Genomic DNA, 27083 nt, shown 5'->3' on the forward strand with positions numbered 1-27083 from the left:
TTTATTTACTTACTAGATCATTGCACCCATTACTTTATGAAATACAGTGGGCAGTGCAACATGATTAAAATGCGATGATGGGAATTAGCGAATTGAAACTGTTTGAAAAAGGCAAATGAAACCCATTTAACATTTTAGTGATAATGTGCTATGAAATGAAAAAGCCAAAGCGATTTGAATAATCAAGCGTATTATTCTGGATTTTTTTTGTCCAATACTGGCATAACAACTGATGGTCTGTTGTTTTTAGGCACATGCTCCTCACTTCAACCTGTTGTCATAAGCACACACACACATGAACACACGGGAATTAACAATGGAATATCCTCTTTACACATAATGACTTGTGCTAGTTGATCATTCATTCAGCGAGTTGTAATTAGCCCAATATTACATTTGGACTTGTCTGATCTGTCCGTGCTGCTGCCGTTGCCGCTGGCTCCCCGCTGCCATGACAACAACGACAGGATGCTGCAACTCCTTATGCCCTTGTCCCTCAGGACATATATCAGGCTAATGTGGCAGGAATTGCAGCCTTAACTGTCACATTTGGACTACAAGACATCATATGCACTCGCATATACACGTATGGGGAATTGGAAAATAAAGCCAATCACTCAACAGTCGATGAAATGTATCCACCTTACTTGTGTCAATAGGGTCAATAATTTGGGGGGTATTTTCCAGAGTAATGAAATGTAAATTCTCTCAGGAAGATTTCCCAAAGTATTGCGCGAACACCCCCACGCACATTTGCCAACTATAAGTTGCAACGATTGAGTTGTGTTGGCTGGAGACAATGATCAGTGGCCGTTTATGCAATTGTCAATGTCCATGCGTGACGTGGAAGCTCGCGTGTTCAAACGCTGACATCGATCATCATTTAGCCTCGCTTCCCCAAATGAGGAGGCACCTCGCGGCGCAAAGAATGTTTGTGCTACTTCTTTCTGACTTTTAATCACAGACACAATCACATCTGCCTCCGTAATCAGCGCACATAAATCAACCTCAACAAGCCTTCCTCTGGTATTTGCTTGCAAATGCCATGCAGATGATTGTTCAAATCACCCGGCGTTATTTAACCCTTCTTGGTAATGTTGTTTCTGCCGAAGCCACGTGATGAATTTGGGAAGGGAGCTGGGGCAATATCAACAGCGACACTGTCAAATTGCATTTTCTGCTCTTCAGAGCAGTTTCGTAATCTGCTTTCACTGCTTCTGCAGGACCTTTTCAGCAAGTCCGACCCTTTTTTAGAAATATATCGGATCAACGATGATGAAACGGAGCAGCTTGTTCACAGAACTGAGGTAAAGCTATCATCATTGTGGTTCAGCTGTGCACTTTCCCGTGACAATTACTTTGCGGAATGTCTCGCCTTCCTCTTCAAACAGGTTATAAAGAACAACCTGAATCCTGTTTGGGATCCTTTCAAAGTGTCTCTCATATCCCTGTGTAGTTGTGATGAGGAGAGGAAGCTTAAGGTAAATGGCCATTAATAATATGACACTTTGTTTTCTTGCTTTGCCTCAGCTGGAATCATAAAATTGCAAAAATGAGAAATAGAAACTGGCGGTGGTACAAAATATTCATCTGTCCAAGGCCAGAAAATTGGGTTGACTTGCAAACTGTAATACTAATCCCATACAAAAAAAATCTGCCTTTGGAATAAAGAGTACTTTTTATTTTCGTGTGGTTTTTATGTCGATTCATCGATGACATCATTGATATTTCCTCAGAGCTGTACTGCGCTCTCAAACCACACAGATTTTCTTTGCCGTCATGGATTGATTTCATATAGACATTCATGGAAGAAGGGCATCCTCTTTCCTTTCCTTTCGGCTTTTCCCATCAGGGGTTGCCACAGCGACCTCCAGCTCTGCTTGCTGTCTTTTCTTCAGTGGCACTGTCTCCAGTCCAAACATCATGGCTGGTCTCACCACCGCATAAAAAGTCATAATTAAAAATACGATTTAATGTTTTAAAAATTATCGTTGTTGTAATTTGTGGAATTCCTGTACATATTTCTCTTAAATTAGTTTCGATTAGATTAGGTTAGTCTTTATTAGTCTCACAAATTTACATTTCACAGCAAAGTGATGAAAGGAAGAAGGAAGGAAAAGAAGAGAAGTAGTAAAACAAAATAGGAGCAAAATAAGGAGCTGCTGTAAAGGCAGCCACTCTTGCGGCGCCATCTTGAAGTCAAAACAATAAAATAACAAATAATGTGACACAACACAAAAGACACACATTCAATCCTAAGTACTTTCTGCACCTTCTTTGTTGTATGAAGCAGTTCTAGATGAAAGAGGAGAGTATCAAAGCATCCTTTTCACCAGTGCATCAGGGACGTCATGGTGAAATGTGCAGGTCTGCTACAAGCTAAGTTTTGAAAGCAAACATGAAGCTGTAGCATCCATTGATGAAAAGAGATTGTCTCACATCTCCTGCCCCACATAAATCCGCTTCAATTCCAAGCTGCGACAGTCCCACATGCGCATTGCGCTGACACTCCTTTCTTTTCGTCGAGCGCTCCTCAAGCCATGCATCCAGCCAGCTGCAGACTGTTCAACAGCACCGACCATTATGCTGAATAAAGCAGGGTTGTGAAAGTGCGGCCCATCACAGGTGCAAAAAAAAAACAACCTAATAATCCAATTTTCTTTCTCTCGGACCTGCACAGATTTATCAAGTGTGTCACCTTACTGCGGGACAATTCACTGCTGTCCTGTGTGTTATACTCTTGTGACTTGACGCATGGGTGTGGTTAAACATCCTTATTAGTGATTACTTGATTGCGAATGTTATCCATTGATGCAGAGTGTTAAAGCTGATTTGTTGACGAATCGGGTCAACCACTAATATTGCGCTTATCTATCGGTTTCGAAACTAATATCATTAATATTAATATCATCTTAGTACAGGCATCATTTGGACACAACGCTTGTCATAAGATTGTGCCTGTGTAACACTCAATAGAACACAAGAAGAAATTGCTGAATAGGGAGTCTTGCTGATAGAAAGAAAAGGAAACCGTGTTGTACGTGTGTCTACAGTGCCTCGTGTGGGACTATGACTCCAGGGGGAAGCATGATTTCATTGGAGAATTCTATGCTACTTTCAGAGAAATGCAGAAAATCTCTAGTGGAAATAAGGTCAGTGAAGCAGAAACGCAGGAGAGACGGCGGTTATGTCATATTTCATTGCTAAAACCTATCACTGACCAAAAAACTGCCTCAACAAGTGGTGAGAGCATAGTGTCTTGGCTGATGACTTTTTTCTTTCTCTTTTCTTTCTTTCTTTTTCATTTCAGGTGACGTGGGATTGCGTGAATCCCAAATACAAACAGAAGAAAAGGAACTATAAAAACTCAGGTGTTGTCATTTTAAATGATGTCAAGGTATGTTTACAACTTTACTTTATACTGACCAGACTCAATATTATATAACTATTTAAATATAAATAAATACATGAATAAATATAAATATACAATAAAATATAGAAATAAAATAAATAAAATCTGACACAAACATGAATTGTAACCAATTTCATGTTGACTAAAAGAAATTGCTGTTTACAAATTTGCTGGGTCAAAATAATTAACTTAACTATGAGGAGGAGTAATATTCTTCCTAAAATCGTAAACTATCCAATGAGTGAGTTAGGACAACGGAGTATTTTTTTACAGTGTGAGGTGATGGTGCGACATGCGTTTCTCATTGCTCTGCAAATCTCATTTCAAGTAAACTTTTTTTGTTGTTGCTTGTTTTAAACAAAACTACCAAATTCAACATGATCGTGTTTGCCTTAAACAGATCGTTATGAACATATGGCGAGCACCCACTCAAACATTACCACTTAATGTTTATTTTTGCAGAAAGAACTGTTTTTTATTTTTATTTTTATTTCACCCGCAGCTCCACAGAGTTTACTCCTTCTTGGATTATATCATGGGCGGATGCCAAATTCACTTTACGGTATTATTTTTTTTTTGCACCTCTCTGTCAGCTGTGACTTGGAATGCTTGCATTACGTGAACTAATTATCGGCTTGCATCAGACAGAATGCGCTTTGTTTAAAGTCAGAATTGTTTGACTTTGCCCCCCCATCACCCTCGCATGTGATTTCCTTCCCTGTGCACAGTTGCAGTTGTCATTGTAGGCAGCATCACGAATTCCACTGATCCTCCTTCAACTCGTGCCCTTTGGTGGGCCCCCTCTTTTGCGCCTTTTCGATCATCAGTCGGACTCCTAAAGCTATGAATATTAATGCTCACTAACGCCGCGCTACATAAAATTTGTCAGAATTCAAACAGAGGGGGATTTGTGCTCAATCTGTGTGGGTGTCTAAAAAGCAACAACTTGGCGCCAATCATATTATTTATTCTGCATATTTATAGGTCGCTTACACCAATTGACACGATCGTTTCTTGAGATAAACGATTGTGTGGTTGACCCCTGTACATTGCAAAGGTCACTATTCTCTTTCTCGCCAGGTTGCCATTGACTTCACAGCCTCCAATGGAGACCCTCGGAACAGCTGCTCTTTGCATTACATCAACCCCTACCAGCCGAATGAGTACCTGAAGGCTCTGATAGCCGTGGGCGAGATCTGCCAAGACTACGACAGGTTTGTCATGGTTTTGTCACACAAACACTGCCACGTCTGCTCATCTGTGTACTATTTTGGCGCAAGACCTGATCCAATGACATCTAATTGGTTTGAAAATTATTTTACAATACAAGAAATATTGATTATATAGTGCAGCTCTAACAAAGCGCTTATCATGGACAGCTATCATATACAGGAAATAAAGCAGTCACAAAGATAGTAAAAAGCACCAGTGAGTAAAACCAAGATCAAGTTGGAATTATGAGTTGAATGCCAAAGAGTACAAGTGGGTTTTGAGACGAGTTTTACTTAAAATGTATCGTTGTTCATCTACTGTGTCTATGCCAGCGACGTATATTGACGTATATTGACCGGGCAGAATGATTAAGGCCCATCCCCTTTTTGAATGAAGTTGAATGAATTCATGTATCAGAGTGATTTGATTGCGTGCAATCGTGCAGTCCCAGATTTCACAACAAGTGTATTTTTGAGTGAATTGAAACCAGATAATCACTCGTTAAGGGAAGACCTTTTGTGGCATTTTCATTTGGTTTGACTTGGCCCCATCATGTCTTGGAAAATCCGCCTGCTGAGAATGTGAGAAAATGTTTTGCCAAAATGTCACATATTTTATGTACTGTCAATCAAAAAACAACATAAAAAAACCACCTGAATTGCTTGTAATGTGATATCCTTGTCTCTCTGGTGTTTGGGGATTACTAATACAATCCACAGTTTTTGTAACATCATTAGGCAAACACAAGCAATTGCCCGGAAACCGAAACTTTCCAAGTGTTTCCAAATTTCTCAAACTGATTGTTGTTGTTTTCATTTTAACTCAGGTGCTTAAAAATGCATGTAAATGCGTCCTCTAGCTTGATGATTTGACTCCTCCCCTCCCTTCTTATGGCAAGGACATCCATATAGCGTTTCAGCACATGCCGCAGACTTGATTCAGGGAGACGTATACCCAAAGAAACGTGTTAGCACGCTGGTGAAGAAGAAAATAGTCACCCCAGCGTAACACGAGGCAAAATGATGCTTTGCCGTTGACCATTGGCTTTTGTGTCTCGATTCACTCTTTTGGTCCCATAGAAGGGTTCTCCGGTTTGCTAATGAGAGGCACACCTACTGTTTTTATTATTCATGCTGTTTTTTAATTAGTGAAGTGAGTCACTTTCAATATGTTTTTGTTGGAGTTGCACAAGTTTTGTCTGGTCCAAAACCACTGGCGTGGTTTTGTAAAGCTACCTAATCGGCGAACCAGCAGAGTTATGAACGTATTCCGGACACGCTGCTTGTAGTACATGATCATCTGTTTTCATTCAGATCGAGAAAATATATGAAAAAAGGTATCATATTGACCTTTACAGCAGCCTTTGGCATTTAAATCCAGTTTTATTAGTTCTTGCTTTGAAATCATTTCACTGACATTTCATGCTTCACTGTTGCATAACTGGTGTATTAAGGCAGCAGTTGAATTTCTTTTCCAATCTTAATTCTTAATAATCATTGTTCTACAAAGACTTGATATTTTGAGAGGGGGCATGCCAGATGAATAAACTGTGATTGTTAAATATATAAAACCAGTGTAGGGTTGCCATAGTGAAGTGTCGCTGAGCAGTGCAGGCAACGTTAAGTGCAGATTCAGTAAATTCATTTCGTTAGGAGTCATTGAATATGGAATGTTTTAATTCCCGCCAGCTGAATGGAATAACATTCAACCTGATGGAAGTCGTCAGTTTTCTTATAAACACTTGAAACAATGCTCCAATTGCAGGTTCACACTTTTTGGTCAAATGTGAAGCAATGCCGCTTTACACAGTAAGGTTTACGGTGAAGAATTGGACTTTGTAATTAAAAATAATGTTCACTATTTTATTGCCATTGGTTTTGGATTTTCATTGTCATTTTTGCGATTTCAACTACAGTACATACAATCTTTTACATTTTGGGAATGTCCACCAGATCCGTACTTTAGCCAGTATTTTTTTAGTTATCTACAATTTTAATATTTTGTTTGTAGCAGAGAAATATGTCGCTCTGACGTCTGTGGTCATGAAGTCCTTTGAACGCCTCGTGCTGAACCACCTAAAGAACATCACCGGACCTCTGCTAGATCCTCTTCAGTTTGCCTACCGGGCAAACAGGTCTGTGGAGGATGCAGTCAACATCGGACTGCACCACATCCTCGACCACCTTGACAACACAGGAACCTACGCAAGGATCCTGTTTGTGGACTACAGCTCTGCGTTCAATACCATCATCCCAGAACTCCTCATCCCCAAACTTCTCCAGCTTGGTGTGTCCCCCACGATCTGCCAGTGGACCCTCAGCTTCCTGACAGGACGGACACAACAGGTCAGACTGGGAAATATATCATCCACAACACGAACCACGAGCACTGGAGCCCCGCAGGGATGCGTCCTCTCTCCATTGTTCTTCTCTCTCTACACGAACGACTGCACCTCAACGCACCCAGCTGTCAAATTCATAAAGTTCGCAGACGACACCACGGTCATCGGTCTCATCAAAGACGGCGACGAGTCTGCGTACCGACAACAAGTGGAGCAGCTGGAGCTCTGGTGCAGCCGTCACAACCTGGAGCTGAACACGCTCAAGACAGTTGAGATGATGGTGGACTTCAGGAAACATCCATCACCACAGCTACCCCTCACACTATCCAACTGCCTGGTGTCAACCGTTGAGACCTTCAAGTTCCTGGGAATCACAGTCTCCCAGGACATGAAGTGGGAGGTCAACACCAACTCTATCCTGAAAAAGGCCCAACAGAGAATGTACTTCCTGAGGCTGCTAAAGAAGCATGGCCTGCCACAGGAGGTGCTGCAACATTTCTACACGGCTGTCATCGAATCCATCCTGTGTTCTTCCATCAGCGTTTGGTTCGGGGCCGCCACAAAAATGGACAAAATCCGACTTCAACGAACAGTTAGGACGGCGGAAAAAATCATTGGCACCGCCCTACCCACTCTCGAGGACTTGCACACTGCAAGAATCCAAACTAGGGCGCGGAAAATCCTACTGGACCCTCCGCACCCTGCCCACCACCTTTTCCAGCTACTCCCCTCAGGCAGGCGCTACCGATCCATGCGCACCAAATCCAGCAGACATTTAAACAGCTTCTTCCCCCAAGCCATTAACTCTTTGAACTCTTTCAACAGTAGCCAAAATGGAACTGTATAGTGCCACTTAGCAGTTTTTTTTTGACAACGATACTAGTGCAGCGTGTTCTACCGGAAACAAATTCCTTGTGTGTCCTACATACTTGCCAATAAAGATGATTCTGATTCTGATTCTGATTCTGATTCTGATTCTGATGATGTAGTCCACACACTATACAATTTAGAATCTGTTTGCATTTATCTTTCTCCCATAGATTGTAGCTATTCACTTACTGTATCGAGAAAAAAAGTAAACATTTCTGTCCTCATACCAAAATGGCCAGGGGGGCAGACAAATGTGCTATAAGACAACCGAGGGGATTTTTGGGAGAATGAGGAGGAAACAATTTGGCAATGAATTGAACAAAACACAATGTGATTTCATTCGTTTCATTAAAAAAAAGAAACTGATTTAAAAAAAATATATAGGTTCATTAAAATGTTGTAAAATCCATTTCAGAACGTCAATACCTACCTAATTTCTACATCTTCATAAAATATTAGGGATGACTCCTATGCAATGTTCCTGTTTATTTTTCATGCATCTGAGCGTTCACACAATTTTTGTTGCACATTCTTTCGACCAAATCAGACATGCACTCGTCAGCCAAACCAGTCTAGTTGTGCGATGTAGTATCTTCTTCTTTTCCTTTCGGCTTTTCCCTTCAAGGGGTCGCCACAGTGAATCAGTGTCCTCCATCTTCAGAGGTTTGATTCACATGTTTGTTTTGGCCAAGCTTTTACATCGGATGCCCTTCCTGAAACAACCCTCTGTATTTATCCGGGTTTGGGACCAGCACAAGAAGACACTGGCTTATGTCCCCTTGTGACTACAGAACAAGCAACTCCATGAACTTAATTTGTATATCAAGATTTTAGATTTATAACAAGATAGCCCCATTTTATTTTACTTTTATTTTTGCACACATAAACATAATTAAATAATCCAACCTGTATAACTATGGTCACATATTGTCCACTCATAAATGTAAAAAGAAACATGACATTTAATAAAACACAATTATTCCTTCTCGCCTGACCTTTGAAACGCGTGAAAGAGCCTTATTCGTGGGGGCTCGTAAACTATGTCCATGTTAGGACTGCCTGAATGGAGCTGTCCGTGAGTTGCCTGCGGTGTCTCGTCAGTGGTGAGTGTGTGAGTGTACGTGTGACAATGTATACTTCCAACTAGAGTTGAACTATTAAGTGCGCAGTAATGCAGTGCAGTGGCGGGCCGTGGATTTCATCGCTGGGCCTTCAGTAGTGCTACGTCTGAATCAATCCAGACTGAAAAAAGCGTGGTGTCCACTAGAGGGTACAATTTTCCAGGAAATCACTGACGGACCTTTCTTAATGATGTCCATTTCTCTTGAAAAGTCCGTCTTGAAAATGCTGTTAACAGTAAATCTCCAACCAAATCAATTACTTCAGCGATTGTGGGTTCACACAACTGCTATGAGATTAACACAATATATTTTCTTATCCAGCTCGCTACCGATACAGTGTGCAAGCTCTGGCCAGTATGCTATTATGACTATAGCGGCTAGTGATATCATAGATTGGCTAGTGACTAGCCAATCATGTATCTAGCCAATCATAGTTTGTGAAAACTCAGATGTTTCCAGTGCCTGCCAGTAAGCCTTGGGTTGCCAATTCGAAATCTGATTGGTTAAAGCAACTGATTCATGCCCATTAATTTTTTTTGCTCTAAGGCCTGCAGAACTGATTGTGAAGGAATCCAGGTAGATTTCTGACCCTGGTAACAAATGATGTCTGAAATGGGATTGCTTAAATGCTTAAATATGCAAACACACATATGGAAGCAGCACAACAGGGGAAACATAATGAAAGAAAGCTGAAAGGCAGTTTGCTATTATTTAATAGGAATTCACGGATAAAATATAATTAACATGAGTCAGTGATTCAGATATTTTTAGGCCAGCAGAGAAGGCTTTGCAGGCCTTGACGGTCCGCCACTGCTGTAAAGGAATTTTGTAATTGTCCTGTTTGATCATTTAAGTGGGGTGGAAATGAAGGAATGAGTTTAGTAATGTAGTGCATGCGTGGTGCGCACCAGCATCACCATGTATGCTCAGAGGGTGAAAGACATGCACAATTGCTCACGCGCCTCAGTTTAGAGGGAATGTTGCTGTCAGGTCAGGTGACATTGATCATCATGGGGAACGTGACGTTACTCGCCAAGAAGTTGAATATCTTCTGCAGTTATTTGTTTACTTTCAACCTTGGGTTGCCGGCAATGCAGCCGATGCAAGCGACATTATGCACACTGTGAATGAGCGATTACAATGGCAGCATCTCATTTCTTTCCTAATGGTCAATGGAGACTTTGTCTTGCTCTCTTATCTTCTCATTACTTCAGAAAACATGCTTGTTTTTGAAGAGGGGAAATTAAGGGGGATTGATTGTATGCCAATATAAAGGCAGTGCTTTGTTCCTGGAAACCAGCCACATTACATGAGTGGTACAGCAGACGGCCAACAAGGACTGTGACAGTTTGGTGGAAAATACGGAGGACCCGCTGTCGAAGTTTGGTTTTGAAGAAATGCATTTGAATTCAATAATTTCATTTTGATGACCATGATTTTATTAATGTTGTGTTTGAGTAATTGTGTGTAGTGGTACACCTGTCTGAGTGGTGTCCGGGCAGTGTTGAATTGATTCGTGCCGGATAACAATGTTTATGTGGGTGCTCAAGGTTGTTTGTGTGTGCCATGCGAATGGCTAGCAGCCAGTTCAGACCTTAGTCCGTCTTTCGGCCAAAGTCAGATGAGATAGGCTCTAACCTCCCACCGCGGTGTCAAAAATGACATGGCTTGGAATTTGAGGCTTTATGTAAGACCTTTACCATTTCACACTTTGTGACAGCTGCTTATAAAAGTGCTTAGGAAATAAAGCTGCGTTGAAAATGTAAAATTACAGATTGAAATGGTAAATTTGGGTATTTCATTGAAAAAAAACTTGACTCATCAAAATTACAGAAACATAAATTCAAGAACTATTTCTTCTGACTTGACATTAATGAACACATACCTTTTCTATGATTTATGATATACAGTGATGACTCGGTTTACGCTTTAGCTCATGGACTTTTCGCCTTATGAACATTAAATTTGCGAGAATAAAACTAGTTTTCGGCGGACGAACCAAACCACACAGTGCCATGGTGGCTGTCGGACTAGTTTTCAGCGGGTGAACACCAAACCACACGGGCGAACAGCGCCACGGTGACTGGTGGACTAGTTTTCCACAACCCCTTTAAGTGCAGACGTGGTTTGTTATCAAGTGGAGTACTTTTGCTATTATGGGACCAAAAAAGACCCCATCACAGGCTAGTGTTAAGCCAAAGAGGACACAAAAGAAAATTACGGTTGAGCAGAATCATCGAAAAACACGAACGAGGTGTGCGTTTGTGTGACTTACCGTCCCAGTACCAGTATGCAAAGTCGACCATTGCTACGTGTGGCTAATGGTGTGTCTGTGTTGTCTAAGCAACTGTTGCAGGCAATAGAAGAGGTTGAAAAACTTCTGTTGATTTGGATTAATGAAAAGCAGCTAACAGGGGACCGTGTGAGTAAGGGTATTATCGACGAGAAAGCACGGCAACTTTACTCGGGTATCATCAAGAGGAAACTACATCAACGACCATCACAAAGGTAAATAAAGCGACTTTATTTTATAGTACAGTTTATTCAATAGCACATTTATTATACATAATGTAATGTATATTTTATGTAGTTTTAAGGCTTATTTAGGAGAAAATTATGTTTTATGGGGACCTGGGAACGGATTATTCTAATTTTTAATGGTTTCTTACGGGAAATTAATGTTTGGCAGACAACCTTTTCACCTTGCACTCACTTTCTGGGAACCAATTAATTTCATAAACCAAGGTATCACTGTATTTCTTTCTAATTTACTGGGATGCATTCACATGTTGTCAATGATGAATTCAACTGTATGATTTTCATATCCCTGTCCAAAGAGATAATATTGGTGTTTTTTATCTTCATGGCAGGTTTTTAGTTGTTGTTATAACATATGGAAATGGTACAGTATGTTCCAGTCCATATGTCGTGCTATTTATCTGTTTTGCATGTAGCACACCAAAGTGGCTACATGTGCTTCCTCATGTGGATAACTGTGTGATAAGGTCTTTTCATTGCATCTGTTTCAACTCACGATCATCTGCTTTGCTGCCGTAAATTCATTCCCCTGAAACACACACACACACACACACACACACACACACACACGCACGCACACACACACACACACACACACACACACGCACACACGCACACACGCACACACACACACACACACACACACACACACACACACACACACACACACACACACACACACACACACGTACAATAATAAGTAACACAACTGCATAAGGACTTGTGAATCTTGCAAGCTGCATACTTTAGTGTTTTCACTTTTGTTTTAGCTTTGATTTAACTTGCAATCTGTTCGTTACTAGGTACTAGCCGATTAATGTGAACGGATTCGTCACACGGGCTGTTTTACAGCGAGACCTCCATCAACTCTTGAAACTAAGCCAGATGAGGATTAAGACTGAATCTTGATGTATGCAGATCCTCCTATTGAATGTCAAGGGAGGACTGTCTGGCTAATTATAGCATCCCAGAGATAACGCTGGAGACAGTGAATGAACGCTTGTCATTTAGTTTATCTGCTTGTGTGTTTACATGGAAACACAAGAGCATTTTGCATGCTAACAGATCTTGGAGTGAAAAGTGTAGGCAGCCTTTCCCTGTAAAATTGTAATGGTGAGCTACACAATGTGGGCAAACAAACCTTTTAGCCCTTGGTGAATAGAGGTGATGTGGGTTTTTTGAGTCCTTGCAGAGGAGTGCCTGATGGAGGTAACGTGACAAGCTTTTGTCTGTGTGGGCAGAGGCTCGTTTACCTTGCTGAGAGAGCCATTATGCTCCATGTGCTGACAACATGGGATTAAAAAAGGACAGCCGCACTACACCGCAAAAACCGATATGATATAATAGATGTGATTTGTGCGTTCATATACAACGTGTATAGATAGAAATTGAAGGTTAATGTGGGCGATGACATGACGGCGCTTGAGAATGAATGCTATTTTCTGCTATGTTTTTTTGCAAGCGTGCGCTCGCATTTGGATGAACATATGCAGCAACGACATGGAAGACGCTTCACGGATTGACTCACATGTCCCTCCCTCCTCAGCATTTCTTTCACCTGTGTTCTTGTCAGTTGGTTTAAAGTGTGCAATGATGCAAAACTCATCAAAAAAGGCTCCAACCAATGATTTTAGCTATTTTTTCCCACAGATATAGTTAGTATAGTATACCTTTCAATCACAAATATGTTACATGAGGCAAACCACTTGAAAGAGAGGCAAAAGTCTTGTGGCCATAATTGCCATTTCACATTCACCATGAACTTATTTCTAAAAAAAAAAAAGAGATTGTGGAATTTCAGACATAGTTAACATGGTAATTGAGGGAACGGCTTATAAATTCAGGAAATTGCAACAAACAAGTCTGTGTCAGGACACTGGGTGGCTAACAGAGCAAGGTTGACAATGGAAACTGCTGTTTGTTTGCCTCCGCCAAAACCTTAATCGTATTTGCGGTTTTTATATAGCTGGGGAAATAGTGGCTAGCTCCCCACTTGGAGCTGATGGTCGCTAGCAGTGTTTTCGTATTTCAGCATTTAACTAATAACATTTAAGACATCATTCGTTACCAGTGTCAGAAATCCACCTGGATGCCTTCACAATCAGTTCTGCGGGCCCTGTCGCATTAAAAATCAATGGCGATGAAACAGTTGCTTTAACCAATCAGAGTTTGAGTTGCCAACCCAAGGCCTGCTCGAAAGCGCTGGCAACGTCAGAGTTTTTGCAAATTATGATTGGCTTGTCACTAGCCAATCATAGTTTGCGAAAACTGATCTGATCAAAAGCCGCTCTGATAAGAGCATACTGGCCAGAGCTAGCACACTGCATCAGTCGCGAGCTGTATAAGCAAATATATTGCGTTGATTTAATAGCTGTTATGTCAACCCACAATGGCTGAAGAAGGAGAAGAAATTGATTTGGTTTGAGATTTACGGATAAAGCCATTTTCAAGACGGACTTTTCACTAAAAAAGGTCTGTTAGTTATTTCCTGGCTAATGGTATCCTCTAGTGGACCTCTAGTAAATCACACCAAACTTTCATAGACCACTCGATACAAGTGATTATTTGGTTCAAGCAAGTTGGAAATCAACTCATAAAATCTCACTCAGTCACAACATATATTGGAGTGATAAAATATTTTCTCACTCATAACCCGAGGAGGAATACATTATCTCGATAACAATAACAATACTTTTAAAGTGTGAAATAAACATCCAATTAAATTATGTAGAAGAATGCATGTACAGTATTTTTATTCATGTTGTATGTATGAGTGTCACATTGTTACTGTAATCATTAATATTGAAATACGGTTTTATTAATCTGGGAGCAAACATCCTTTAATCATCAGATTTATAAACTACATATGTTGTTTTTGGTGCTGTTCTTTCAGTGCAGTGAAGTTGATGTGAATCACTTCACGGGGAGGAGCTGGGGAGGCGGCTTTTAAATCAAACAATGGCAGACACGCTCAAGACTAGCCAAAACTCAAAATTTAGTTTTGTGACAAATATCTATGCCTAAATAACGGCTGCTTTTTTTAAAATGGTATTTCTTCAAGATGACACTTTCTATGGTGACTAATCTATTGACTTCTCAATCTAATGCATTACCAACATAAAGTTAAGTTAATATTCGACTGGTACTTTAAAAGGAAAAAAAGCAAGTAACTGCGTGGGTTTTCTCTGACTACTTCAGTTTCCTCCCACATTTCGCAAAACTTGGAAGTTTAACGTAACACTCCAAATTGTCCCGATGTGAGAGCGTGAACGCGAATGGACATTCATCTATGTGTACCCCATGATTGTCTGGCAGCCAGTTCATGTTGTATCCCGCCGAGTACCTGATGAAAGCCGGGGTTGGCTTCAGCACGCCCGCGACCCTTGTGAAGATAAGCGGATTAGAAAATGGATAAATATAATTAGATTGTGAATACTGTAGTTGGAAGCCTATTGGCTTCATTCATTGACTGAACTCGTGCGTTTTCAGCAAGAGAGCCTCTTACTACTTTGTGACGATGTATAAAGGCCTTAATATTGTTTGAGTTAAGTATTATTGTAAACCACAATATGTAAAGTACAGTATATAATGCCAGCGTCTGTGTCGTAAGCAATTTTTCATAAGAGAAAATACATTTCCGGATATATGCAGCCATCCAGCCACTGAGGCACTGCCAAGCCATAACCATAGTTCCTCTGCGCCCTTTGCTTTTCAAACACAGGTACATGGGAAATTATAAATCTTGTTAAGTATCATTTTATAACGTAATACTGTACTTGTGCGGCCAGCTGGATGTCGCAAAGGATCTCTCATTTCCGGCGTGCCTGCAGTTCTATGATCTGGTTCCCTGTGTGGTTACAACAAATATCAAAACAGCTGAGAGTCATATGAATTTCCCCATGAGGGATTATAATTACTATCATAAATAATAAATTACAACATTAAATATGCTCAGCTTGTTTTATTATTTACTGTATTCCAGTTGTGTCTAAGTAATTAAATCGCACTTGTTATCAAAGCAGGTTGGTCCACAATCATTTACAGCACAGGTGTCAAAGTCAAGGCCCGCGGGCCAAATCCGGCCCGCCACATCATTTTTTTCGGCCCGCGAAAGCAAATCAAACTTTTTAAATTCCATGATGATTGCTAAAATCTGAGCCAAATTTTCATATTTTTGGATGTCAACCACAATAAAAGTCATTATTCTTGACTTCAGATTTGAAAACGAGTTATTCATTAATTTGCTGTGTGCTCTATATGTGATATTTGAAGGGATTTAAACATTCTAATGGGTTCCCCAAATTCAAAACGGCCCTCGAGAGGAAACCATAACTACAATGTGGCCCGCGGCAAAAAATGACTTTGACACCCATGATTTACAGTATTTGGAATTTGTTTATCCCCCCCCCCTCCCCCCCCCACTAAACCCGACTAAAGCGCACCATTCGCAACCAAAACCAGGAGAACTGTGGATTGGAAATGTATTTTCTATTGTGAAAGTTTGCTTGCGACAGAAATTCTGGCATTATATACCGTATCAACTGGATTCATTACTTCAGTTCATCCGTGGCTAAACTTCAGTCTTCATCCATTAATAATACCTGACGGCATGATAATGATATGCCAATGTTACATTATGATCAAAATCATTTCCAGCTTGCAGACGAGGGAAAGTGAAGAGAATAGACTGTGAGCTGGTCTCTCAGAAGAAGGAAGTTGCAGCAGCTGCCTGCGGGCACCATGAGAGAAATTTCAAATTGTAATTCAGGCTTTTAACATTTATGAAATGCAAACAAGCGGGAGGTTTGACCTTGGAAATATGAACAAATGGATAAACTCTGAATATGTTTGAGATTACTGTCAAAAGCTTGCACACATTCCACTATACCGTTGTTTGATAGATATTCTACTGTTTTTTTCTTTCTTTCCAGTGACAAAAGATTTTCAGCCTTGGGGTTTGGAGCTAGAATCCCTCCAAATTATGAGGTGAGGTCTTATCTTTGTCCTTTTTCAGTCAACTGACCTTCACTTATGGCAACATGCACACACAACTTCTATATTTTTGTGCTATTTTAAATACGCAGGAACTACGCATTACAATGATTTACATAAAAAGCAATCGGCGACACAGTTTGTCACGCGATACCGATTTCATATTTGAAACCAATTATGTTGTTGTTTTCATTCATTAAACCCTTAACATGGCAAATCAAGTGATTCTGAGGAACATAATGTGTCGACTCAAATAATAGACCCCTTGGTGCTGATGCTCAATTGACATTCATTACATTCAAAAACTCATAAGTAGGAAAGAAATTATATATAATATATATATATATATATATATATATATATATATATATATATATATATATATATATATATATATATATATATATATATATATATATATATATATATATATTTATTTTTTAAGTAAATTGAACTTAGGTAACCACGGGCTTTGAATGATTGGCTGCGGCTCTGGGGAGGAACATGAAACGTGGCACACATACACACACGCATGCACATACGAACCGGCTTTCATGTTTTCGTGCAGTGATCCTCAACCTGTTTTGCGTCACGGACTGGCGTACATGCTTTTCATGGACTGACAACCACTTCCTGATGATGGTGGGGGCAAGTATGCTTGCGTGTGTTATACGTGCCAAAATAATATTGATATATATTTTCATTCCTTTTAAATTGATAGTTTTGAAGTACTGGTTCTGACAACAAATATGATGATAGTGATAAATTACCAATTTAACGAATTCACTGCCAGACGTGCAAAAAATGTTTGCACTCCAGTGTCATTGTCACTCAAATTCCAGGACCCACAGAATATTGAGTTTTAGGACTACATTAACATTCAATACAGCTTTCCGCCAACTGCAGCCCAAATAGGAAATGAACAGCAAAAAAAGCGAGAATATGTCTTTAGTTTTATCGACGAGCCAGATGCATTCATCAAAAGAGACATGTATAGCTCGCGAGCCATAGGTTCCCGACGCCTGTATTACAGGGACTCTGACATTCCGCAAACTGTTGTTTGGAGACCACTATTCTAGTGGAAATATATGTCCCTTGTATGGCTCTTATTGTAGATGTACACGAAAAAAGTCACTCGCGATTGCCACGTCTTTGTTAGTCTGTACAAAACACACCCATTTGTTTTGAGACTGATAACATTTACAGCAGGCGTGTCCAGCTCTGGTGCTCATGGGTCTCTGTGCTGCCTGTTTTACATGCCGATGTGTCCCTTCTGCAATACACCCGATTCAAATGATCAGGTCATCAGCAAGCTGCGAACAAGCCTGAAAACGATCTTGATCATTTGAATCAGGTGCGTTGCATGAAAGACCCCCCTAGTGTACGTCAGACAGCGGCTTTTGAGGTCCGAGTTTGGATTCCCCCGATTTAGGGAACAATTCCATCTGGGCACAGTGGTGGTAGATGGTTAACATGTCTGTCTCACAATCAGAGGTTCTGCGTTTGAGTCCCTGCTTTTGACATTTTTGTGCAGGGGGCACCCAACGATAAGGAAAACAAAACACAGGCAGGGGCCTGGGCTTCAAATGATTTTGAGGGACCCCGGACATCTCATAGAAACATATTCAATTTAAAGTAATCTCTCTCTCTATCTCTCTCTCTCTCTCGCATGCTCTCCATCCCTCTCTCCCCCCCTCTCCTTCTCTCTCTCTCTCGTCGAGAATGCTGAAGTGATACAAATTCGGATGGAGCTGGTAACCAATGAAACAACACAGCGAAAGCCCTAAATAAGTGACCATGACCGATCTCATTTGTCACACTTGTGCATTCCTGATATCATTCGCCACACCTCTTTATTGATGATGGCATTTGTCACTCCTGTGTAGTGTGCAGTGACGGATGACCGTCTCGACGAAAGGAAGACACCTGATTCGTTACGATAGCATCCTCTACTATCCATCTATATACTCGATGCATTTTAGATGCCTACTTTGAATAATGAAAACAAATATGCAAGCCAGCTGGAAAGGACTCACATGGTTTAGCTGGCAGAGTGTGCAGCTTTAAGGGAAAGATGCAGTCTTAATATAAACTTATTTTAGAACCTCTTTAAGAACTTTGTTCGTGACCGACACATCGTTTGTGTGTAGTGTCATCTTATGAATAAGCATTTTGGTCCTCACTGAAAATTTGGAAGCATCACACATTTTGCTTCATTTGTTTTTAAATGACCAAATACCCAGAAGGACAGGTTGCAGGCTTCTCTTATCCGAATGGTAAGTGTTCTTACAAGCTGCTCCAAAGATTAATTCCATTCAAACAGGTGCTTCCATTGCTACAAAACGGACAAGATTGCAAAATTGCAAATTAAATGGGAAATCTTTTTCAATTTGCTATTTCTCTCCACAGGTATCTCATGATTTTGCCATCAATTTCAATCCCGAAGATGATGAATGTGAAGGTAAGGATGAATAGGTTGATGGAAATAATGCTCTTTGAAGACAAGCATGAGACATAATTTTGACTATGGGGACACAATATATTAATTTAAACCTCCTTATTTATGTCTATTGACCAATTATTAATAAACTAAGTTTATACCACACAGTGGATACGATTTTCTGAAGAGCAGATGTGGATGCTAATACCCAACCTTGGTCAAGCATCCACATTGAGATATATCAGTAGACACCTTTTTGATGATGATGTAATAATCCACACTTCTAAAATAATACCCACTTGCATCATACACTTGTCACAAACACTTCAACAGTCATTTGAGTTTTAAGTGAATGAAATTTCAAGATGAACTAAGAGTCCACTGTAACTACAGCTGAACTTAGTCCAACTTTTCTTTTGAATAAAAAGGTTGAAAATGTTTGGACTTTATTTTCCTCTTGCCTTCTTCTGTTCTCCCCCAACTTAGGTAATGCTGCTTTCAGAGAGAGAGCGAATTTTTGTCCACATTTAACCCATTCATGCAGCCCTGTAACTTCATAACACGATATGACATCCACTGTCGCAACTGCTGTCCTTGAAAGGATTACATAAATATGATAACTATTTTTCTTTTTTGTATTCGTTTCAAAGTCAAACAATAATTGTTCCACCGTTCACGGAATCCACATTGATCAGAAGATATACACACAACACAAGATCTGAAAACATTCACATTTGTGTGTTTGCAAGATCACATCTTCATTGGACTCTTCTCCGCAGTTAACTGACGGTTGTGTTGTTGTTTTGTTTGATCAGAGATCCAAGGAGTGGTTGAGGCATACCAGAACTGCCTCCCTAAACTCCAGCTGTACGGCCCCACCAATGTTTCTCCCATCATTAACCGGATAGCCAAGCTGTCAGCTGGCGACGGAAACATTAAAGATGCCTCTGTGAGTGTCTCTCCACGCATACATATGGAAGAAATGCCGCCTTTGTTATATCGCCTCCCACCGAGTCCCTCAAGTGAACAGCCTGTGGTTTAACTCACTCTTTACAGTCATGAAAGCTGGAATGAGGGGAAAAAAACTTTATAAATACTTTTAAAATAGACCTGTATTGCGTTCCTATTTCGCTCTACTGTCTCGCATTTTAGTTGACTTTGTTATGACACTGCAAAAAGCCTAATCTGATATTACTCTGCTTGTTCTCATTTTTTGCCATCAACCTTGATCTCATTAATTACTCAAAGTCAATGTTTCTTTTCATCATGTGGGCTTTGGAACCTTGTTTTTTTGCATTTCAAATCTGTTATGTCAACAAAAAAGTGGGCTTTTTATTTATTTTCAATCTATTCCATTAAAAGTGCTCTGAACCACTCATCACCACACCCTAGGCCATAGTGACGTTGAGGTCGTTATTTAAATAAACGCTTTCCGTCTTCCAACAGCGCTACCACATCCTGCTCATCCTCACTGATGGAGTGGTGACAGATATGGCGGACACGCGCGAAGCCATCGTACGGGGCTCCTACCAGCCTCTTTCCATTATAATTGTTGGGGTGGGCAATGCAGACTTTACAGACATGCAGATTTTGGATGGAGATGATGGTGTTCTGCGCTCACCCAAGGGTGAGCCAGTCCTTCGAGACATTGTGCAATTTGTGCCCTTCCGGGACTTCAAGACGGTGAGTGACCACAGTCAAGGAAAAGTTTATTTATTTGTTTGTGTTCAACTTGTGGTATGATGTTTTTAGATAGCATTTGCTAATGGTCAGGTTACTTTCCCCCAATGCTCAAATGGATGCATCAGTATCTAATCTATTCTTTATATTTGGTTTCATTCAAAAACCACATGAAAATTCTGGCTCTGAATGACACATTACCAGCCTTTGAACTCACGACAGATTGAGCTAAGTATACTTAGCTCAATCTGTATAGTTAACTAGTTGACACGACAACATTTAACTTTGCAAAGATGGTTAGAGCGTGAAATCCTTGCCAAATAGCTGTTTTTTTGCATAAATAGTAAAGTAAAGATGCCTGGCTAGGTCAGCATGGAAAGTGGTTAGATGCGGTTGCCTCCATCATGTGGAAATATTTACTAAAAATTAGACGAGTTGCATAGCCGCAAGAACAAGTTTGTCAATAATAAAAACAAACACACTACACATGCCTGCAAAGGCACCCGCTGACACACACTGACAATCTCAATCGCATGTTAGTCATCCATTAGTGAATTCACCAAATGATCTTCTGTAATAAAAAAGAAACAATATGCCATAGTGTCTTCTTTTATGATGTACTGAGGATGAGTGGTGGTTGATTAAAAAAATAAAACATCCAACCAGCTCAACCCTGATGGCACGTTGAAAACAGAAAAAAAACAGAACCGAAACAATCAGAACTATCAGTGGCCTCATCGATTAGTCAAAATCAACTCCACTACGATCTCATTTGTGTTTACTTCAGAAAGCTGTCAGTCATTTAACCCAACAATTCATTAAAATGTAGCTTACCGATTTCACAAGCAATCAGAGAACACAAGTGATTACATCTTGTCACAGGTCTGCTGTCTCTCAGTATTCCAGTCATGTTGTTCAATGATTTTTCAATTGAAATAATTTTCTGATTTGTTTTCTCGCTTCATCAAAATGTTCACGTTAGGTGCTCTCAAGGTGTTAAACAGGGGCATGGTGACCAAATGTGTGCCTTCTTGAAAACACAAATGACAACACTCAAATGCATCCCATTTCTGATAGGTGTAAAAAGAAATTAACATTTGGGTGGCAGACAAGTACCACAAGGATGTGAACCAACTGCTTCTCTTCAGTTTTATTGAGAGGCATCGTTTTAATATTCTACCTGGTGTATATTGGGCTTATGGGAATAACGTGTTGCCAATGGTCACAGTAAAACTGCAATTCACTGCAGGAGCGTAATCAAGGTTATTATCTTGAGTGAAACACACCCACGAAAAAACTGATGTATTCTAATTTGCATGAATGAATGTGACGTTCTGCCTCATGTCCTGTTTTTGAAAAGAGATGTTTTTCATTTTCGTAGATAATGAATGGATCACAATCATTTTTAGAAAGGTAACAGAAGATTTTACTTTCCACAACTACAAGTTGTTGCACGCAAGAGCAAGCAAAGTTGTTTTAGGCGTTTTTAGTTGAAAACAGTGTTGTGGCTGTGTCTAAATAACAATACTTACGTGTTCCTGATTATGATTGGTGTGACACAAGATTGAAAACCCACATTTCAAGATTTTTCCCTTCAATACTGGCCAAGCAACATGTCAGCAAAGCGATCCAGTGGCGTTTGCTTGAGTTCGTGCCTGGACAATTCATGGCCCTGAGCAGCTTACTCTTGTTGGCCAGCATGAACAACACTGTGCAGGAGCTGCCTCCCTCAAACACTTGAAATTTGTCATTTGAATCTTTTTATCTTTAACGATACCAGTCGCCACAACTTTTTTGAAACATTGATTACATTTGAAATGATAAACACTCACGATTCAGAGAGAGGAATTGTACACACCTTTGGGTGTTAACAAACAATCACCTGTGGCAATCATGATGGACAGGGGGTGAGTGTGTGGTATACCTACCTTTTCTCTCACCCAACTGGAATGACCTCCAGTCTCCCTGTGTCTTTGAACAAGACAAGTAGTCAAGAAAATGGATGGATACAGATTATACCAGACGAGGAATGAAGTGGGGGATTGGAGAATTGTATAACTAACATATAGAATTGAGATAGCCGTTTAGATAAGTCTACTCCTTTCTGTAGTGTGGGAAAGTCGTCCGTTTGACATATGATCTGTCTGTCCACATCTGTGCTTTGATTGACAGCTGGAAACCCTTGAGAGGTTCCAGCTCAGGTTATGGGGCGGAATAAATGAATTTAGAGTAGGTCTCACCACTATTGAATCTTTATTTTGCAGGCTTCACCAGCAGCCCTGGCCAAATGTGTCCTGGCAGAGGTGCCCAAGCAAGTTGTGGAGTACTACAGCCATAAGGCCATCCCACCTATGTCTCCAGTGAGGGACTTGCCCACGCCCATCCTTAGCCCGGTGGCCACCAGTCCGACAGAGTAACTCCACCAAACAAGTCTTGAACTTTGAGAGCAGCAGCTGTCTGTCAAACTGAGATGGTGAGGGAATATCTGCCTCCTGGGATAAGATGAGAAAAAGTCCTCTTGTTAATCATTGATTGCACTCCCGCAAAAGATTTGATCGACTTTTCACCTTGGACTGTGAGATAGGTTTTTGTGCCCGGAGTGGATTCAGCACCTCTCTCTGGCTTTGCAGCTGCATTTGAAGGATTATATTTCTTTGTCGTGCATGCCAGCCAATCTGTCAGCCATTAATCTCAAACGGAATACTGATATTCTCCACCGACTCTGAATTCCTTCTTATTTTTTTTTTGTATCATTTATTTTCATTTCTTCCAGTGTCATCGCTTAAAAGGATATTTCCAAGAGTATAACGCAAGCAAGCAGGCTCTGATACATTCATCACAGGTCCCCTTCAAGGAAAGAAGATACATTTTCCATTGTGGACTTGCAACACCATCATCACATGAACTTGAAAGTGTTTGGCTTCATTTCAGGGCACAATTTATTGATCAAATCTTCATGGGGATGACATGTTTTCCCCACTGTGTGGTTCTCAAAGGCCATGTTCACACATACAGTTGGTGGATAATCACAACCTTGATGTTTCTTCATGAATTTTCCATCATGGAACACTGCAAGGTGCTGTTTTTCATTGGAATATATGAAAAATGGTAAAGAGCAGTGGAAATATAAGTAAGATGCTCCACCGTCAGCTACCATAAGCCGAACGGCATCGTGTACAGTTTGAAGTTGGTGGAAGATATTCTATTGAACTACAGTAAAGTCTCATTATATCGATATCGGTTATATCGATAGTACTGCTTATTACGATACTATTTCTATGAACTCAAGGAGAAAATTACATGCCCGCAGGATCAGATATATCTATAGTCCGGTTATATCGATATTTTTTCCGACTCACGAGAATATCGATATAACGAGACTTTACTGTAATTTCCCCTTAAAGGACAACCGACACCATTTTTTTTTGTTTCCTAACTGACATCAGAAAAACACTTTATAGCATCTAAAATACCCAAAACACGCAGGCTGATATTTTTAGTCAAATGAAAAACACCAATAAAATGACTTAAAGTGTCCAAAAAGTACTTCAAATTGAACCCGGAAGTGGCCAGTTTCAGAAGGTCCCGCCCCCTTGTTCGTGACGTCACATCAAGACGTCTTGCCTTGCTCAAGAATCAAAACAATGGCTTCAGATTCGGCTTTCTTGTTACTCATTCTGTTATGAATATGATTCAAATAGTTATGAAGAGGAAAGCATAAATGTTTACAATCGATTCAAGGAGTCCTCCCATATCAATTCGAGCCATCAATGACAGCAATGTAGCACCCAGAAAATGCAGAAGACGGCGCCCAAGCTCCGTTGGAAATGGGCTGATTTGTCTGCTGGGAATTTGTGTCAGCGAATATCAAATAGTTGTGTTGGTGCAACACACAATGATTCACCATCGCATTATTTACGTGTTTACCTTCTAATTTCGCCATCAACACGGATTAACACAAAGTTTTCAGACCAAACAAAGTACCGCGAAATGCATTGTGTGTCGCTTTCTCGGCCAGGGGCGTTCCAAACGTGAATTCACGTGGGGATCGTCATCAACTCGAAAACAAGATTTCCTGAATATTCAGCATGAGTCTTAAAACGTATAATATGTGGTGGAATCTTTGTAAAATATGCGTAGTAGAAGTCATTTGAAGTGATTTTACAAATTATGGACACAACTTGTCCGGAGGCGTCGGTTGTCCTTTAAGTAACTGGTCCCTTAAAAGGATTATGAACTAAATAGCACCACTCTTAAGATGTTATTTATGATGAGCATAAGCACAGTGCTTTCTGAACTTTTGCGGTCAGTGCGGCATAGCTCGTACATGTCTTAAATGTGATTTTCTCAATCATGACGAGTATCATCTTCATCTATGTCAATGAAATTATTTGCCTCCAAGATGTGACAGTTCCAGTTTTTGTAACTTTGTCAAGTGGCTAAAATATAAGTCTTGTTTACATTTCCCCACACTGTCATGTCCAAGATGTCTTGATTTTGTGCAACCTAATGAGTTATTATTATAATTTGATTCATTGAAAACACACAGCCAAGCTGCAAGACATCTTACTTAGCTCAATTGAAGATGTAATACTATTATATTTAGTAGTGGACCCATATAAATAGAGTTTACGTAAGAGTTACTGTGGATATGAAAAGTCGACACCCTGGATTTGAAATCTTTCTCGTTTTGGGAATACCATTTAAAAAATGAATAAATAAATAATTTCACCCTTCTCATGGGCTCACCATTCATGGGAGGGGCCAAAGGGGTCTGGTTCAGTGTGGGCTTGATGGCAGTAAAAGGTGGGTACTCTGGCAAACCGATCCTCGACTACAGAAGCTAGCTCGAGGGACGTGGAGTCTATGTTCCATCCACAGAAGGATCACACTCCTCAGCCTCCCTGGTAAGGTCTATTCAGGGGTTCTGGAGGGGAGGGTCCGTCAGGAGGTCGAGCCTCAGATTGAAGAGGAGCAGTATGGTTTTCCTCCTGGTCGTGAAACAGTGGACCGGCTCGACACCCTTATCAGGGTCCTCGAGGGTACGTGGGAATTCGCTCAAGTAGTCGTCATATGCTTTGCGGACTTGGTGAAGGCGTTGGACCATGTTCCTCAGTGAGTTCTGTTTAGGGTGCTTCGGGATTACGGGATACCGGATCCCCTGATATGGACTGCTCGGTTCCTGTTCTACCAATGTCAGAGTTTGGTTTGCATTGCCGGCAGCAAGTCAGTATCATTTCCAGTGATGCTTGGACTGCTCCAAGGATGCCTTTAATATCTGATTCTGTTCATATGGACAGAATTTCTAGGTGCGGCTGAAGCATTGAGGTTGAGAAACTCCGTTTTGGTGGCCCCAGTATAGCATCTCTGCTTTTTGTGGATAATGTGATACTGTTGGGTCATTCAAGCAGGGCTCTCCAACTCCCACTGGAGCGTTTCACAGTCGAGTATGAAGTGGTTAGGATTAAAATCGCCACCTCCAAATCTGAAACAATATTTCTCAGTCGCATAAGGGTGGAGTGCCCTCTCTGGGTCAAGGCAGTTTAAGTGTTTTGGAGTTTTGTTCATAAATGAGGGCAGAAGGGAGCGACATATCAATAGTCGGATCGATGCAGTGTCTGCTGTGATGCGGACTTTGTATTGGTCTGTCGTGGTAAAGAAGGAGCTGGCACAAAGGGTAAAACTCTCAATTTACCGCTCGATCTATGACCTAACCCTTATCTGTGGTCACGAGGTATGGCTCAACAAGATAAATGGCCGAAATGAGTTTTCTCCGAAGAGTGTCTCTCTCCCTTAGAGATAAGGTGAAAAGCTCACTCATCCGGGAGGGGCTCAGAGTCACTCCGCTTCTCCTCCACATCGAGAGGATCCAGATGAGGTGGCTCGGGCATCTGATTAGGATGCCACCTGGACGCCTCCCGGGTGAGGTTATATGGGCATGTCCTATTGGCAGGAGACCCCGGGTTTGACCTAGAACATGCTGGAGCGACGATGGCACCCAGCTGGCCTGGGATCACCTTGGTATCCGTCAGGAAGAGCTGGAAGAAATGTCTTGGGAGAGGGAAATCTGGGATTCGCTACTCATGCTGCTGCCTCCGCGACCTGACCCCGGATAAGTGGTGAAAAATGCATGGAGAGATGGATAGATGGATAGATGGATGGATAACTCATTTCAATCTATCAATATATGTCTAGCTAGCTAGACAGATGGGATATAGATAGAGATGGTTTTTCATCATCTTTTTTAATCCTCTTTTTTATTTTTTTTGCAGTGTATCTCTTTCACAAAGTTTACTAGCAATTGCTCTTAATAACTAATTTTATTTTGGACTTCTTTGAAGAAGTCGACAGTGGCGCACTGGCCTGTCAGTGGATCACACAGTGAGGACTATTGATCCACAGGGCTAAGAAATGGACCTGTATCAATGTAAACGATCTTGGAAGTAGTTGGGCCTTGTAACTAAAGAAAAAAAACTT

General features: G+C 40.7%; 1 protein-coding gene across 2 annotated transcripts in view; it reads left to right on the forward strand.

Moving 5' to 3' along the window:
• The window catches only part of cpne7 (copine 7), a 39219-nt gene extending 13795 nt beyond the window's left edge, over positions 1-25424 (forward strand). The window contains exons 6-17 of one of the 2 annotated variants that reach the window (XR_016114480.1): positions 1224-1307; positions 1392-1481; positions 3054-3152; positions 3311-3397; positions 3915-3974; positions 4493-4626; positions 16426-16480; positions 18896-18947; positions 19742-19875; positions 20373-20609; positions 22871-23079; positions 23380-25424. Coding sequence is in view for 1 of the 2 variants with exons in the window: in XM_088992499.1 (XP_088848625.1) it covers positions 1224-1307; positions 1392-1481; positions 3054-3152; positions 3311-3397; positions 3915-3974; positions 4493-4626; positions 16426-16480; positions 18896-18947; positions 19742-19875; positions 20373-20609; positions 22871-23023 (1185 nt within the window). In the remaining variant the exon portion in view is untranslated. Of the gene's footprint in view, positions 1-1223; positions 1308-1391; positions 1482-3053; positions 3153-3310; positions 3398-3914; positions 3975-4492; positions 4627-16425; positions 16481-18895; positions 18948-19741; positions 19876-20372; positions 20610-22870 lie in introns of both variants that reach the window. The other variant, XM_088992499.1, reaches the window with a different exon arrangement.
• The last annotated feature ends 1659 nt before the right edge of the window (positions 25425-27083 follow it).

Source organism: Hippocampus bargibanti, linkage group LG03, assembly GCF_051943395.1.
Source record: "Hippocampus bargibanti isolate YZ-2025 linkage group LG03, ASM5194339v1, whole genome shotgun sequence".
NCBI classification, from domain to species: Eukaryota; Metazoa; Chordata; class Actinopteri; order Syngnathiformes; family Syngnathidae; genus Hippocampus; species Hippocampus bargibanti.